At 33.9% G+C, this 16,944-nt stretch overlaps 1 protein-coding gene across 1 annotated transcript in view; it reads left to right on the top strand.

The window, feature by feature from the left end:
- Positions 1-1,116: 1,116 nt before the first annotated feature.
- The window catches only part of LOC150107134 (protein Skeletor, isoforms B/C-like), a 248,695-nt gene continuing 232,867 nt past the window's right edge, over positions 1,117-16,944 (top strand). Inside the window, exons 1-2 of the mRNA XM_090391017.1 lie at positions 1,117-1,255; positions 2,242-2,382. Of these exons, the coding sequence (XP_090247143.1) occupies positions 1,195-1,255; positions 2,242-2,382 (202 nt within the window). The 5' untranslated portion in view covers positions 1,117-1,194. The remainder of the gene's footprint in view (positions 1,256-2,241; positions 2,383-16,944) is intronic.

Here is a 16,944-nt window from a genome sequence, read left to right as displayed (position 1 = left end):
ACGATAAAGTTTTTATTTTTATTTATTTTATTTTATTTTATGCGAGGTAAAGAAGTTCAGTATGATTTTCTTTCCAGAGTAATCTTTCGTGAAGATTAGATTAATTAACATTAGATTACTATAAAAATCGAATCCTAATAATTTCAGTCCCCTTGCTAATGTGCTATTGGTTTCGTTTCCGAAGCGCTTGTATGTGGAATTGTCATTTAACATAAGCATTCCCTTACTACTTGGACTTTACCACAGCTGTGTGTGTGTGTGTGTGTGTGTGTGTGTGTGTGTGTGTGTGTGTGTGTGTGTGTGTGTGTGTGTGTGTGTGTGTGATTGCAATAAAAATAAAAATAAACACGACATAATTCATCACAATAATCAAACTCTTAATTCACACATTTTTGATTGCTCTCGCACGAGATAATTATTGCCTTTAAACAGGAACTTCAAAATTTCGTTTCCTTTACTTCTATGGGCTACTTTCCGCTTCCAATTGATGTTCCTATAGTCGGCATCTCTCATAACATGTTTGTTTTAATTGATGTAATCTATTTATATATTTATATATATATATATATCAGTGAATACAAACCGTGCATGCTATGGGAGATGTCAACTGTTCGTCTGATTTATGTTCGGAAGTATTCAAGAACATCCAACCAAATATTTCTCCCGCTTACATCAAACTGTCTCTAATCCCCCCCCCCCCCCCACACACACACACCTCAACTCCTAATATTGTCTCTCTCTAACTGCTTTTTTAATCTGTTCCTCTAGAGTCTAGAAAATACTCAACTCTCAAACTATATCCCAGTGAATTTTATTTTATTTTATTTATTTATTTATTTTTTTTTTTTACCATTTCCAATTTTTACTGGTGTCTCATGTAAATATATATACTAATCGATCTACAAAATCAGCCTCTCATTTGATGATCAGGAATGCTTAATTGTTAATGATGTTTGAATTCAGTTCTAGGTAAGAAAACGTTTTGTTTTATAATGAATATTATAAAAATATATATTGTTAGGGTAAAAATACGTGGTTCCGTTGCCTTAAGGCATGCAAGTAACCTTGACGAATAGCCTGTTTAGCAGTGGAAACGTAGGTTTCGAAGTAGGAACGTGGACACATAAAGAAAGCGAAAGAATGTTGTGTTTTGTCAGATGTTTTATCCATTTCTTGTCCTAGCCAACGTTTAGAATGAGAAATCTCGGAAAGTTACTGTATTATATAGTTCCTTTTACAATATATATAAAGAAAGGTAAGCAATAATGTTTTCTTAAACTTTTTTTTTGCACAGAAGTGGAATTGCTTACTGTCTTTGACAGTTTTCTAAACGTTTCTAATTTTAAGATGAGCCTTCTGTCATTCTTAGGTGGTAACACGCTAAGTATTAACTATGTATAAAATATGTTTATAAGATGCATAAATAGTTTATAAAACCAAACGTGCTTTCATAATTTTTTTAAAAAGCGAATTTTTTTTGTTAATATTTTGATTATGTTTTTAAGAGAGAAAACCGTTTTTCACTCTAATATGTTATTTTAATTATACATTATATCCATTCTGTTTCCTTTAAATAAGAGCATTTAGTTAAAAATATAACCATCGTTGAAAATAGATTCTGGTTGTACTTAACTGAAATCTCTATGGAAATTTTGGATTCTTCCACCCCAGGTAAAATGTTTACTATTCAACCTATATTCATTTTATAAATGTTTATCGCCAGATAAACATTTATAAAACAGACTGGGAGATTTGCCAACATCTGTCTTGAAGAAATATATCCACTGCAATTGCTGTTAGTCATTACTGGTTAACCATACCTTTAGACACCTTGCATAGAATCTGATAGGTGGGGTGGATATGGTTTACTGCAGTAAATACAAACAACATGAAATATTTTAAAAGTTCCAAATGTCAGTAAATATGGTTATACAAAACGTTGTGAGAATTTGTGAAACAGTAATTCTTAGGCCTCTTGCTCATAGAGGACATTTCACTTAAAACTGTCAGCTCTCAGTCCAACATCCTCCACTTATTCTTTGTATGGTTTGTGTGCATTGTTACAATTCTTGTCTCTGTTCCTTGTGCTCTCTTCATTCCATTCAACCATGAGTTTATAGTGCTTAGTTCTGTAAGTATATAATGTAACTTAGCGCCCAATATATTTGTTATTCATATGGTAAAATATATATATTTAAAATTTCATAGTTTGATATAAATTTATAAAATTTTATGGTTTAGGTTATGTTGCTAGTGAAGAATATCAGGGATTGTATCTAGGGAAATTTAATACTTATGCTCACCAAGTAACTGGGGAAGTATATGCAGTTGATGAGTATACCTTCTTGATCAGAAATTTTATTTATGATGGTCTTGGACAGGGTGAGTATTAATTTAATTTAATTTTTTAATTAAAGAAAAATTTGATAGGCAATTACTAAAGTCACTTCTAGTCATTAGTAACTATAATCTCATAAGTATGTGAATACTAATAATGTTGAAGGAAATTGATATTTTAAGTTTCTTATGGGCTTATCCTTAGCTTAAATAATCATGGTAATAAGCTTTCACAGAATACTTTCAACCAGTTCCTGCAAGTAAATAAATGCAGGAATTTGGCAATTTTCTTTCTTCAGTGGAACTTTCAGGCTGTTATTTATATTTCTAGTTTAGTCTTTTTGGCTAATTTTTCTCTTATTCCATATAAATTTGTGCACTATCTCTCCTAAAATAACAGCTTTGCTTCTTCTGTTGTGTTCCTGTAGTTATTCAATTTAGTTAGATAGTTTTGAAGGCTAGTAATAGATTTATTTAGGAGTGTAACATCATCTTGACAAACATACTCCAACGTACAAATATGCACCAATTCACATGGAGAGAGGACAAAATAAATAATTCTTATTAAACCATAGGAGATTTGAAATAGGAAGTGATCTCTGTTTAGATTTGAGTAAGATAAAATTGAATATCGTATTTAGAGCCAAAAATATATAAGAAAGTTTTAAAAAAGAATTAAGCAGCTTTTAGAGGTGAATTGTACAAATTCATAAGGATGAAAGAGTTTGAAAACAAGAACCAAACCTTCTCAATGGTAAGCTCTGGAGGAGAGAGGAATTGATTCTGTACCTCCGTGATTCTTTGCGAGAATAAAAACCACAAAAAATCAAAACTGCATGATGAACTCAATTGAGAAGTTAGTCAGCTATAAAATAACAAAGCATACTGAGTTCCTAGCAAGTAAACATGTATTTAGGCTTAGGTCGTAATACTACTGATGTCCTCAATACTAGTGATTATAATCACAAAATGAATGTACTACTGAGAGAACACACTACTTATGAACTATTTGATTGTGATCCCACCAATTCTCAGAGAAAACTATTAAAAAGACTTCTAAAAAAAAAGTCTCATCTTGGCCTCCTGAAGTTAAAAAAACAACAACTTTAGTCTTTTAGCCCCCCCTCCACAAGATAAATGAATTGCCAAAAATCATCATCATCAAATTCCTGATATGTACCCTCAAGGGATGTATGAGCAAAACTGTAGATAGGAAGTTAGTAAGGATATGATAGTACTACATGAAAAACTTAGATCATTACTAACTTCCTATCTACAGTTTTGCTTCAAATCAATCTGTTAATGGGAGCCACGTTTAACAACCGGGCGACGCCCCAGCTGGCATGAAATTTTGTCATGTTGTACCATCATTTTATATTTTGGTTTAAGCCATTAAGAATACAATTTGGTCAGCTAAATCCCAAATTGCCAGCCCATCCTTGTTTGTTCAGTATCCAGGTAGATACCCAACAGGGTGCACCACAAGAAGGTGAGGATTGGACATTAGGTCGGAAGCCCTGGTCGGTTCTCCGCATTCCTTTAAAGCCTATGTGAAGGTCTCCTCTCAGTTATACAGCTTTGACCCTAAAGCACCCTTATTACCAAAAATTCATAAACTTAATTACCTTCTCTATCCCATAGTTGATGCTACTGACTTCCCATCTTTTAAATTAGCCAAAGAGTTAGTTAAATCTTTAATTCCATTTATTGGCTACACTTCATCTTGTATAAAAAAATTTTGCCCGTTTCAAATCTTTAATCCAAACATTAGTTTTAAACAATGATACCATGGCAAGCTTTGTCACTTCTTTATTTACAAATATCCCCCTTTCTCACACTTTAAATTTATTGAAAAATGCCCCCCCCCACTTTATTGATCTCATCAGTTTTGTCATACTGGTTACTTCTCTTGGAAGGACACCTTATAAAACAGATAGAAGGTACATCCATGGGTTCACCCCCTCTCATCTCCTCTGGCCCAATTTCTATCAAGCATTTTGAAAAATATGCCTTGATACTGCCATTCTCAAACCTTCTATTTGGCTATGATTTGATTGTGTTCTCTATTTGGCTACATGGCTCAAACCCATTGCCCTTTCTTCTTCCATCTCAACAGCCAGCACTCCAGAATCCAGTTCACTATAAAAAAATAATAATAATAATAATAGCCTGCACTAATCACACATCTGCTCAATGGCACCCTTCTTTCTCGGTTTACTAAAAAAAAACACCCACAGAGGTAAATACATACATAAACTTTCCCATCAACTTCTCCTTTCAACAATATGGTGCCATTAAAACCCTTGTCAGCAGAGCTGCCAACAGCTGTTCTACCCAGGTTTCCATTACAGCTGAACTCTCCTTTATTCAACTGTACCTTCCTGTCTAATAGTTACTGTGCCAAATAATAAATCGGCTATTACTTTCATCTCCAGGACACACACACACAAAAAAAAAAAAAAAAAAAAAAAGCCAGAACTTTCAAGAAATATCTCTACTCTGCTTTCAAACTTCCATTCAAAACTGACTTCTTTTATCCACTCTCCCAAGGATTTTCTTCCTCTCATTCCTGGGAGGAAGAAAATCCAGGTGTTTATAAGGTTCATTGTTCTTGTAACTTATCATATTATGGTAAAACTTGCAGATCTGCCTTGTTCAACACAAGAAATACATCTGCCACCACAACTATGGTCAGTCAGGGCTATTTGACCATGGCTTGGATTTGGATACCTTGCACAGGATCCGATGGGGAAAAAAAACTACTACACTTACAGTAAATACAAACTTAACTCTTTTTAGAATCAGCAGCAGATTTAAAAAAACCAGCGTAATCTAAATAAGTATGGTTGTGTTAAACTTCCCAAGGTTTGAGAAACTTTTAATTCTTAAGTCTTCTGCCCAACATCATCCATAGAGGATGCTTCTTATAGAACTTTAGGCTCAAAATAGTAATTTATTCCACTTATTATTTTGTGTGTTTTTTTATATGTGTTATTACAATTTTAATATTGCATTCTTGAAGATTTTTCTGTGCTGCATTTATTTGTGCATCTGTATCCATTAAATTTAAATATGGGCATTCCTAGCAAGTAAGTCTACATATGCCCTGAAAGTATACAGAGAGAAATGTAAAAAACTAAGGTATGTGAAACGTAGCTAAACAAAAGCTGTGGGAAGACTTTGGTAAGAATAAAAGGGTTAAATTAAATGAAGGTGAAAAAAGTTCTGGAGGTTATTGAAAATGCTTAAAGATGAAGGAAAGAGTACTGTAAAGGAATTAGAGATGATAAAGGTGATATAAAAACTGAAGATACAAATATTCTGGATGTCTGGAGTAACTACTTTAAAAAGATTGTTAAATAAAACAAGCAATAACAAAACATTTGTAAGAAAAGATTTACAGGATAAGAAGAATGGATGTTTGAATTTTGCTGAGGTATTTGTCAGGATTCCACAGATGCACAGGTGAAGCTGTTATACAAACTCAGTGAGAGGGATATGCAAAACAAACTTGTGACAGTAATGGCTGCCTGACAGGCATTACAAGGTATTGTATGGAGGTCTCAAGTCTAAAAGAAGGATGGTGACCACTGGAGTATCACAGAGACTGTACTTGGGCCATTGTACTTGTTTAACTTACTGGGATTGATCTGGATAGTAATATTATTATTTGCCACAGATGCAAAGTTAATATTTAAGATAGTAATATTATTATTTGCCACAGATGCAAAGTTAATATTTAACAAGAAATTACATTCTTGTTTTTATTCTTTATCAAATTGTGAGCTTGTGAAGTAACTTCATGGTAGTTTGTATATTGGAAGCAGATGACTGCACATCAAATTGTGTATCATGGGCAATCTGATGTGCCCTTCAGATTGCCCATGATACAGGACAATTTGGGAAGGGTTAATATCCATACCAGTTTCTCACCAATAGGAGTTAGACCCATGGAGATAATGAGAGCCAAATTAATATTGGAAGTGAAGTTTCTGCCCTGTGAGATACCAGGGCAAAAACTTCCAGATATAATGGTGTCCAGATGCTAAGGATGAACTACATTTTTACCTGTATATGAAAAAAGTTTCATGACTACAACCAAATGTGGACATAAATTGATTTCCAGCATACTAATAAAATATATTACACAAAAGATGTGTTATAAATTAAATTGCAATAATTTTGTAAATTTTGCCCAAAATTGTTTTTGGAGAGACATTTCAGTATGGAATATGCCCACCCCAAACTGCAATGTAGCTCTCACAATGTCATACCATGCTGAGCACCAAGTGATCCAGGAGTTCTTGAGGCAAACTGGTGTTAGAGCAAGTATAAGGTCTTGTTTGTTTGTTTGTTTTCTTTAGTGGAATTTCAAGCAGCAATGCATCTCTGTATTGTACCCGAAACGTGTTCTATGGGGTTAAGATGTGGGGAGCATGCTGGCCATTCAAATCAATTAATATCCTCAGTCTCCAGAATTGTCCCCATTGCTCGTGTACGATGTGGTGTGGCATTGTCATCCATAAAAATTAATTCTTTGCCTATAGCACCATGGTGAACAGGTATCATTCAACAGGCATAGTCCCTTTTGCCAGAACTTGGAGCTTGGTGTGTCCTTTAAGCATAATGCCTTCCCACACCATGACCTTGGCACCACCATATATGTATATCCCTTTCAAGAACATTTGCACGATGGTAGGCAGTACTACTTTCACGCCAGATCAAGTGTCATGGAGAATTAGAGGAAAGACTGAAACGACTCTTATTTGTAAAGATTACATTAGTTCATTGGTGTCTTGTCCCATTTTTGTGGATAAAGTAGACACAGACTAGAGGCCTTCAGGCATATAAGTCTACTTGTTGCAAACGTCTTGCTGCAGTTTGTCGAGATATCCGTGTACCTGTACTTGAATGGTGCTGACTTTGCAAGCTGACTTGCCATGATGTGTCGACTGTGTTTTGCTGTTATAACCAAAAATCAATCTTCATGCTCCATGGTAGAGCAAGGGTGACCTTTTAGCAAACATCTGGAACACATTCCATTTGTTTGGAATGCTGCTATATGAGATTCTAAACTCTCTGGCAATATCAGTAATTCTGCAGTCTTCAAGCTTTCCAGTAATTCTTCCCAACATGAAATCATCTAGATAGATGATGTCTTTGAGACATTACAAGATGCCCAAGTTTGCAACTTTATTCTTTCACGAAAAGAGCTTCCTTCAAACACAATTTGATTAGTGCAGCCTTTTGCTTTAAGGGGGTGCACATTCAAATTTTCAAATCACGAACCCATATGTGTGTGATTTGAATGTGTACCCCCCCCTTTCTACTTGAAATTATCAGTTATACAAATTGCCATGAGCTGATTCTTCTGAATTTGTGGTTTTAAATCTTCAGAAATAGTGTTTGTCCTTAGGTTTTGGACACTAGTGTATGGCATCCTATTAAGATGTTAGTAAATTATGCTTGTGTTTTGGTAATAAAACTCGAAAACAAGAGTATAGTTTCAAAAGTATAATTTACTTTATAACCAAAGCTGTGTTATTGAACTTTCTCATCGAGCGCTTCTTCCTTTAGCAAAGGAAGAAGCGCTCCTGACAATAGATAGTGCACTTGTTGAAGCTGTTGATTTATGGTGTTTTGGTATAACTGGTATAACTGATCATACTATAGACATCCTAGATTTAAATGGGTAAAAACTAAGCATATTCACTGAGGCAAATATTATAAATCGGAAAACTTTTTTGAATAGGCTTCAACATTGAAATAAGTTATTTTTAAAAGTACATGTGTATCAAACTACGTGTAATGCATAATGTTCCAATTTAATATAATCAACTTGATTATATAAATACAAAAGACACTAAGCATTTTTCATTTGTTCTGTTTCCATTATTCCTTATATAGTGTCTGTATGCTCTTGTCAGTCAGTTTGATCTTATTTGTGCTCTGAAAATTCCATTAAGGCAGCTGCCAAAGATCAGCAATATTTAGTAAATGTTTCATTTATTAATGTTGTCTTTGGTGTTTGTTATCATTTATTGTAAAGCTGAAGAGAAATTTTAATGCAGAAGATTATACAACGGAAGCTGCAATTATTTGGACACATCTGCAGAATGAGTGAGGACTGGAAGATAAATATGTTCATGTTTGGTATTATGGATTGCATAAACAGAATAGTAGAACATACAGAGAATGAATAGACAGCATAAAGGACTGGTGTGGAATGGGTGTACAGAAACTGCGACGCTGTACACTGGACAAAGAACGGTGGAGGAAGATAGTGAAGGAGGCATCGGACACCAACAGGCAGTGAGTTCATGGTTCGTGATGATGAAGAGAAATTGGATGCCTGCATTTAAACCTAAAACATGATTATATAAATACAAAGACACTAAGCATTTTTCATTTGTTCTGTTTCCATTATTCCTTATATAGTGTCTGTATGCTCTTCATCAATGTTGCACTATTTATAAGACTTTGCCCAGAAGCCAGTGTATTCATCTTTTATTAGTACATTTCATTATGGTTTTACTGCTCTCTGACAACTATCTAATAGACAAGCTTAGGTGTTGGATGTTATTCATAACTTGTCAATTATCTTTTAAATAGTACAATACTTAGACAACACAAATGTTGAAGATTGTACACTTGTAAGCTCTTTGATAATTTTCAAAACTTTATAGTTGGAATATCATTGGTTGGAAGTACTTATTATTCTTTCTTTAAATAGTACTGTTTGGCTAGTTGAAGCCTTTTAGGCTTTTTTGTCAATGTTTATGAAAATTGGTACATTACTTAAAAAAAAATTCTATATGATAGAACTATTTCTGATCTACTTTTTCATACTTTTTTAAAGAATTTTTATTATTTTTCTTTTTGTTCTTCTGTTAAGGGGTAAAAACATGGTCATTGAACATAAGTTAATTCAAATGAAAGTTTCACATGAATTGGATGATTAGTTCTTATAACTACAGTTCTTTTTTTTTTGTGTGTGTGATAAACTATTGGAATAATAATTATTTTTAAGCATTTTCGTATTCTGTCTGGACAGGTTTAATTGGCATTTGTTATTTAAAATCCTTGTAGAAATAATTTGGGCCATCCCAACTTTTGTATTAGATGAATTGTAAAAATATAATATATCTAAAGTATATATTGCAATAACTCCATTACTAGATGCAATTTTAATAAAACTTGAAATTTAGGATTTGCAGAAAAAATATCCAGGTGCTTTATATATGGAGAAACATCCATTGAGTCCAAAGACTCGTGAAAGGCCTGTACTAATCATTATTCACATTCTATGTATCATATCTTTCCTTAAAGTCATTCACTGGCAAAACTTACTACTGCTTCTGACATTCCTTTGCACTTATATACCATTTTCTAACCACATTTTTAACACAACTTCAAGGGAGTGGTCTTTTGTTCTCCACAAATCCTGGAGATTCGAACCACCATTCTTCAAGACAGGAGAGAACTTTTTATAACAGTTTTTTAATTGATTTTATATGGGAAGGTGTTAACACCAATCTTTTCTGTGAGTGGCAAGTTTTTTTGGTTTTTTTTTCACCTAGAAGCTCAGGTTTTTCATCTTGCAAAACTAGAAAACTGGCTGGAAGAATACGTACAATTAATAGACATAATTATCTGGTATAATTCAGAATAAAACACCCTTGTCCTATCATGTATTGAAGTAATTTGGTAAAATAACTGAAATGAATATTGGAAAAATTAAAAATAAAAGGGTCATATAAGTGGGAGGAGACATACCCTTTCAGGAATGCAGAGAAACACCTGCACTCTGATCTAATGTCATGTCCAGTCCTCATCTTCATCCCGTTAATATACATTTACTGAATGAATGAGGATGTGCTGAAAATTTGGGACTTTAGCTAATCAAATTGTATTCTGTATCAGCTTAAGCCAGAAACAAACATGATGGTACAATATGATGAAATTTCATTCCAGCTGAGAATCTGCCATGTTAAACAAGATTCTTGCTGTTTTTGTCAGGGAAAAGTCAGCTACTGGAATAAACACAATGTAAGAAGCATTAAATATAGGCAATATCAACATGTTACTAGGAGTATCAGTAGAAAGGAAATTGAACTGGCAGAAGAACTAGAGAAGTACCATAGGGACATGACTGGTGTTATAGAGACAGACTAAAACAGATGACTTTCTGCTAAATAATTAATATAGGATATTAAATTTGGGAAGTAGTGATCAGAAAAAGGAAGGTGTAGGAATAGTATTCAATGCCAAACATTGAAGATAAGCTTCTTGACTGGCAGGCAATTTCAGATTTCAAAACGTGACTTGAATAATGAAGTTTATTATGTCATTAGTCCCACAGAAGGTTCCTGTGGGGAAAAACTGGAGGAATTTTTCAATTCATTAGAGAGGACAGCTGGCATAAAGAAAAAATGAGAAGATAGTCCTTGTTGGTGATCTAAACAGCAGTGTAAGAAATAAATAGCAGACATGCAGAAATGTTTTGGATAGAAATTTGAGAAAAGAGCAAAATTAATGATGGTAGTAAGGTTGGATTTCTATTCAATGATGTGGACTAGTCATTACTAATACCATGTATTGACATAAAGACATGTACAGAGAGAGAAAAATAAGAAATGGCAGAAAAGTTTTATTAACTTTTCTGCCTTTGATAGCAATATCTGCACACTGGTTCAGGGTGCAAGATTATATTATCACATATACAAATATTATTGAAGAAAAAATGAAAGAATTTAAAGGAAAGCCAGACCTTGGAGATTCACTGGCAGACTGAAGAAAATTGATTGATTCAGCAAGAGAGGCATGTGGTAAAGTTGTCTGCGATAGAAAAATCAAAACTCCCAGGTAGACTTAAGAAGTTAGAAGCAATTGTAAAAAAAAATTCCTAGCAAGTAAGTTGGTAAATGCATGAGAAAGTATAGAAAAAAACATTATGAGAGCTAAGCTGTATACTGTAATTAAAAAGTATGGGAAGAATGGTGAGAATATGAATATGGAAAAATATTATGATGTCAAAATATTCTGGTAGCTATTGAAAAGCTTAGAAATCAATGTAAAAGGAATCAAAAATGATAAGGGTGACATGAAAACTAAACATAAACATATTTAGATTTCTGGAGTAATTACTTTGAAGGACTGCAAAATATTCAAGAGTGCAGTCAGGAGTAGAAAATATTCAAGAGTGCAGTCAGGAGTACATATCAATATCACAGTAGTCCAGATGGACTACTGTGATATTGATATGTATCGAGCCTTGATAAGACCCCATCTGGACTACTGTGCCCAGTTATGGGCACCAGGGTTTCTTCGTGATGGGGAGGAAGTGGAGAGGATCCAGAGACGAGTGACCAAGATGATAGCAGGTCTGTGGAATGAACCTTATGAGAATAGGTTGAAGATTTGTGAGTTGCAGAAATTGGTCGATAGGCGAAGGAGGGATGATATGATTGAGACATTCAAATTACTGAAGGGTTTCTATAAGATTGATCCAGAAGATATTTTTGAAAATATGACTGGTGGTGGGAGGACTAGGGGCCATGAATGGAAGCTGGGCAAGAGCGTGGTTGACAAGGGTGTTAGAGCTAGGTTTTTTACTTGGAGAGTAGTGAATGAGCGGAATAAGCTTCCAGAGTCTGTTGTGGGTGCTACGACTGTGAATGAGTTCAAGGCAAGGTATGATAGATACTGTGTGAATGTCGAATAGTTGTTCTTGACATGATGTTAGGGCCTCCCTCGATGAGTCTGTCGACTCCTTGGAGTTGCCCGGAACAACAATAATAATAATATTTGAAAAGAAAAGGCCATAAGAAACCTGACATGTGGAAAGGCAGCCAGAGTAGATGATATTTGATCAGAAATGCTCAAATACATATAATAGTTTTACAGTAACTATATTGCTTAATTCAGAAGGTCAAATTCTAGATCAGCATTTCTTAACCTTTCTAAGCCCAAGGATCTAAATCAATTCTACGGACCACTAAGTTATGTAAATTTTTAAAAACCTATGTGAGAATTACCAACATTTGGGAAAAACTGTACCATTTATAACATAATATATAAATCTAAAAGCATGTTTTGAATACATATGGAAATATAATTAATTAAATTGGAAGTAAACGATGAAAAGTGTATCATCATTGAACAAAATTATAATTTTTATTAAACAAATAATAATATGATATAATTATGTTACTATTTACTTTTTAATGAGATGGTTGAGCTTCTCGGACCTTGCTGAGTTGCTGGATATCTGGCTCAATATTGGTCAGCTTCAGTCGAAGATCAGCACACGCACACTAAGATAATTTCTGTATTTTGTTTTTATTTGAAGGAGCGATGAAAATCCTTTCTCAAAAATATAGGTTGTAGAAAACTGCAAGACGATTTTCAATGCTTCTTCAGATGATTCGGGAAATTCAATTCTCACTGAAGGCGAGATCCACAACGGAGCCAAACCAAAATTACGGAATTGCATTTTAAGCCCACTGTCACTCTTTCGATTAACTGATATTCTATGTCACCTGCCATATCATTAATTCTGCGACCGACATTTGAAAGAGGAAATAAATCAACATCTTTAGTAACTTGTTGCCAAACATAGTTTTTACCACATCTTTCATAGCTGGAAGTAGTAAATTTTCCCTGATAGAATGAGGTTTCCCTGTTTTTGTTATGTGCAAACTTAAGAGATAGGATTTTTCCAGTGCCTTGCTATTAATCAAACCCATGGCCAAAACTATATATTTCCCATGATTTAATGTCCCTAAGCATTGCTGAAAAAATTCAATTGGTTTATTTTTCGCATCACAATGTTTAGTTTCAAAATGTCATTGGAGTTTTGCAGGTTTCATGCACTCATTCTACAACACTTCATAACACAAAACACATTGAGGTTTCCGTTTACTTTCATCTCCACACCAAGTAAACCGGAATTTCAAATATGAACTGTTATATTTCCTACTGTATTTTTTCTTTGAACTGCTTGTTTCTTCTACTTTAATAGTATCAGATTTACTCGCCATTACAACACATGTATCACTATTAGGGTTAGCATCACCTTTTTAATTTGCTTTTCTTTTCAAAGTCCTAGTTCTAAGCCACTTTTCTATTATTAAACAACATTTCCGAAAAATATATAAATACTGGGGTTAACTCACGACACACTTTGTCCAAATATCACTTAGTACTTCTGAAGATTTACTGAGCCTTGGTTGAAGGAGGAAAACCTTCAATAATAAAAATCAATAAACAACAAGCAGTTTGGTTGAAATGTGTCTAATGCATGTTTACTTCAAATCTGACAAAACAGCAAGGGAAGGTGGAAGCAATAAAACCATATTGTTGTTCACTTGACCCTTCTTTTATTAATACTCGTCATTCTGCTGCTATTTGTTGGGTTTTTTTTTAAGTATCTATTTTATTTCAATAATTTTTACTTAACTTATTCAATTTTAATTTGTTTTGTTTGGATAATTTAAAAAATATATACTGTATATTATTGCATATAATGCAAAAAATTTATGGTAAAAAAAATGCTACTTAAAGTTAGGGGTTCGCATTATATGCGGATCCTAAAAAATATAACGTCTTATTAGACTTGCACACACAATATATACTACCTAATGCCTATGCAATCAAATCTACTTGAACCACTTGCATTCGGCGACCGAGCACACATCGTATCTGCGCATAAATGTGCGCTCGGTATCCGAATGATAAGAGCACAGTGAGATAGATAGAGCACTGTTAGGTATATCGGTTTAACCAGAGTTCGTTTTAAATATTATTCGTTAAACAAACCTAGCCCGAAAATGAGCCAACAGAAACATAAACATTCATCTTTTGAAGCAGGATTTAAATTGCATGTCATGCAGTTTGCAGAAGAACATAATAACAGTGTTGCTATGAGAGAATTTGGTGTAGCAGAGAGTAATATTAGACTTTGGCGTAAGCAAAAAGACAATCTTGAAAACATCCCCAAAATGAAATGTGCCCATTGTGGAGATGTAGCATCCTTTCCAGAACTCGAAGAAGAGCTAAATGAATGGATTTTGACACAACGACAAGATGTCATTATGGTAACAAGAAATACAATTCATTTTCGAGCTCTACAACTCAAGAATGGTAAATTCAAGGACACACCAGGTATTTCATCTTTTCTTGCTTCGCCTGGGTGATGCAACAGATTTATGGAATGCAAAGCATTAACAAAAATTGCGCAGAAGTTACCAAAGCAGCTTGAAGAAAAAGTTTAGTTCTTCCTTAAATTTATCATAAAATTACGGAAGTGTCATGGATATAAACTTTCCCAAATTGGCAATATAGATGAGACACCCATGTACTTTGATATGCCTGGGAATCGAACAGTAAACTCAGTTGGTGAAAAGGGTGTCTTCATAAAAACAATGGGACATGAAAAAATGCATTATACCGTTGTTCTAGCATGCATGGTAGACGGAACCAAATTAAAGCTGACAGTGATATTTAAAAGGAAGAAAATTCCGAAGCATATGAAATTTCTGCCAGGTGTAATTGTTTGCGCCAATCAGAAAGGTTGGATGGATGAAGAAGGTGTACAACTGTGGCTGGATCAAGTATGGAACATTCGTCCAGGTAGCTTGTTATGTCAACAAAGCATGCTAGTCTGGGATATGTTCCGGGAGTGTTTAACGGAGGCAAGCAAAGAGAAAGCACGTGAGCTATGTACAGACCTAGCAGTCATACCAGGTGGTCTAACTTCAGTTTTGCAGCCGCTTGATGTCAGCTTGAATAAGCCGTTTACGTGAAAAATGGAGAGAATGGATGTCATCTGGTTTGGTGAAGATGACAAAGGGTGGGAATTTTCAGAAGCCTGAGATCACCCTAGTCACCAGCTGGGTTAAAGAAGCATGGAATTCGATACCACCTGAAATGATTCAACGCTCATTTCTTAAATGTAGAATAAGTAATTCAATGGATGGATCCGAAGATCACGTCATATACGAAAGCGAGAATGACGCACAACAAAATGGAGATCATGAAGACGATGACAACTGCTACACTGATGACGCAATCCCTACAGATGAATTTATAAATGAAATGTTTGATGACTCAAAAGATGAAGAAGAATTTAAAGGATTTTGACATTTTGTTTTAAAATAAATTTCTTTCGTTAATTTGTATTGTATTATGTATAATGTTATGGAACAAGATTAACAGATTGCATTATACGTGGACATGGCATTTTAGGGCAAGTTTTCAAACAAAATTTCTAGTTTGCATTATACGTGGATCGCATTATACGCGATAATATATGGTGTGTGTGTGTGTGTGTATGTATGTATGTATGTATATATATATATATATATATATATACACACACACACACACACACACACACACACACACACACACACACACATGGTATTTAAGTCTGTGGACCACATGTTGAGAAACACTGTTCTAGATGATTGGAATAGAGCTCTTATAGTTCTGATCTATAAAACAGTGTAAGAATTATAGAATTTTCTCATTAAATGTTCTATGTAAAATTTACACAATCATACTTGAGAAGAAGTTAAGAACAATTGTTGAAGATGTTCCTGGAGAAGAACAAGCTAATTTCAAGCCAAATAAGGGTTGTGAAGATCATATTTTCATTTTATGACAAATAATTGGGAAATCATGAGAATATAACAAAAATCTGTACTTAAAGTTTTGTAGATCTTGAACAAAAATCTGTATACTTAAGTTTTGTAGAGCTTAAACAAAAAGCATATTGCAGATTCCCAAGAGAAAATCTCTTTGCAATGCTGCAATTATATGAAGTAAATTGAACGTACAGAGCAACGCATAGTTTATATTTAAGTTGTAAGTCAACAGTTAGAATTGGGGAGGTAAAGAAAGGTTTGATGGAAAATCAGGTGTAATAAAGGCTGCACACTATTTCTACCCTTGTTTATCATCTGTATGGATCGTATTATGAAAGCAATTGACATTAAACCTGATGTCAGAATTGGAGATATAAAGTTAGCACTCCGATTTTTGCAAGTTGACGTGCTCCTAAAAAATTCAGTGCAAATCTCAAGAATTGTTTAACTAAATTAAATAATAGTTTTAACAAATTTATTAAGAAAAGCAGCTATAAAAAGATCAAAATTATAAAAATGGGGTAACATAGAAAACTTCAACTGTATTTTCAATGGAGACTTATAGAATAAGTAAAATATTTCAACTATTTAGGCATAATTTTTAGTGAATATGGCAAATGAAACAGAAATAGACAAAAGAATATGCAAATTAGTATGGTGGGATGCCAGTTGAACAAATTTATATAAAAAAGAGAAATTATCCAAAACACTGAACTACATTATGGATATGTGTACATATAGATTATGAATACAGAATTCAGATCCACAAAACAAAAACAGTTTTGACTTTTAGATCTGATTTTTGTTAGAAAAAAAAAAGCTGTTAATCAAAGACAGATTATGAGATCTCTGAGAAGGATTAGGAGAATGATCAGATGGCATCAATGGCAGAATCATATTAAAAATGAGGATATTAGGAAGCAACTTGACATTATTAGCATCTAGGAATGCGTGAGAA

This window comes from Typopeltis vanoorti, chromosome 4 (assembly GCF_054136105.1).
Source record: "Typopeltis vanoorti isolate ZY-2024b chromosome 4, IOZ_Tvanoo_1.0, whole genome shotgun sequence".
Taxonomy (NCBI): Eukaryota; Metazoa; Arthropoda; class Arachnida; order Uropygi; family Thelyphonidae; genus Typopeltis; species Typopeltis vanoorti.
The sequence above is the reverse complement of the archived record's forward strand: the minus strand, read 5'-3'. Positions and strand labels throughout refer to the sequence as shown.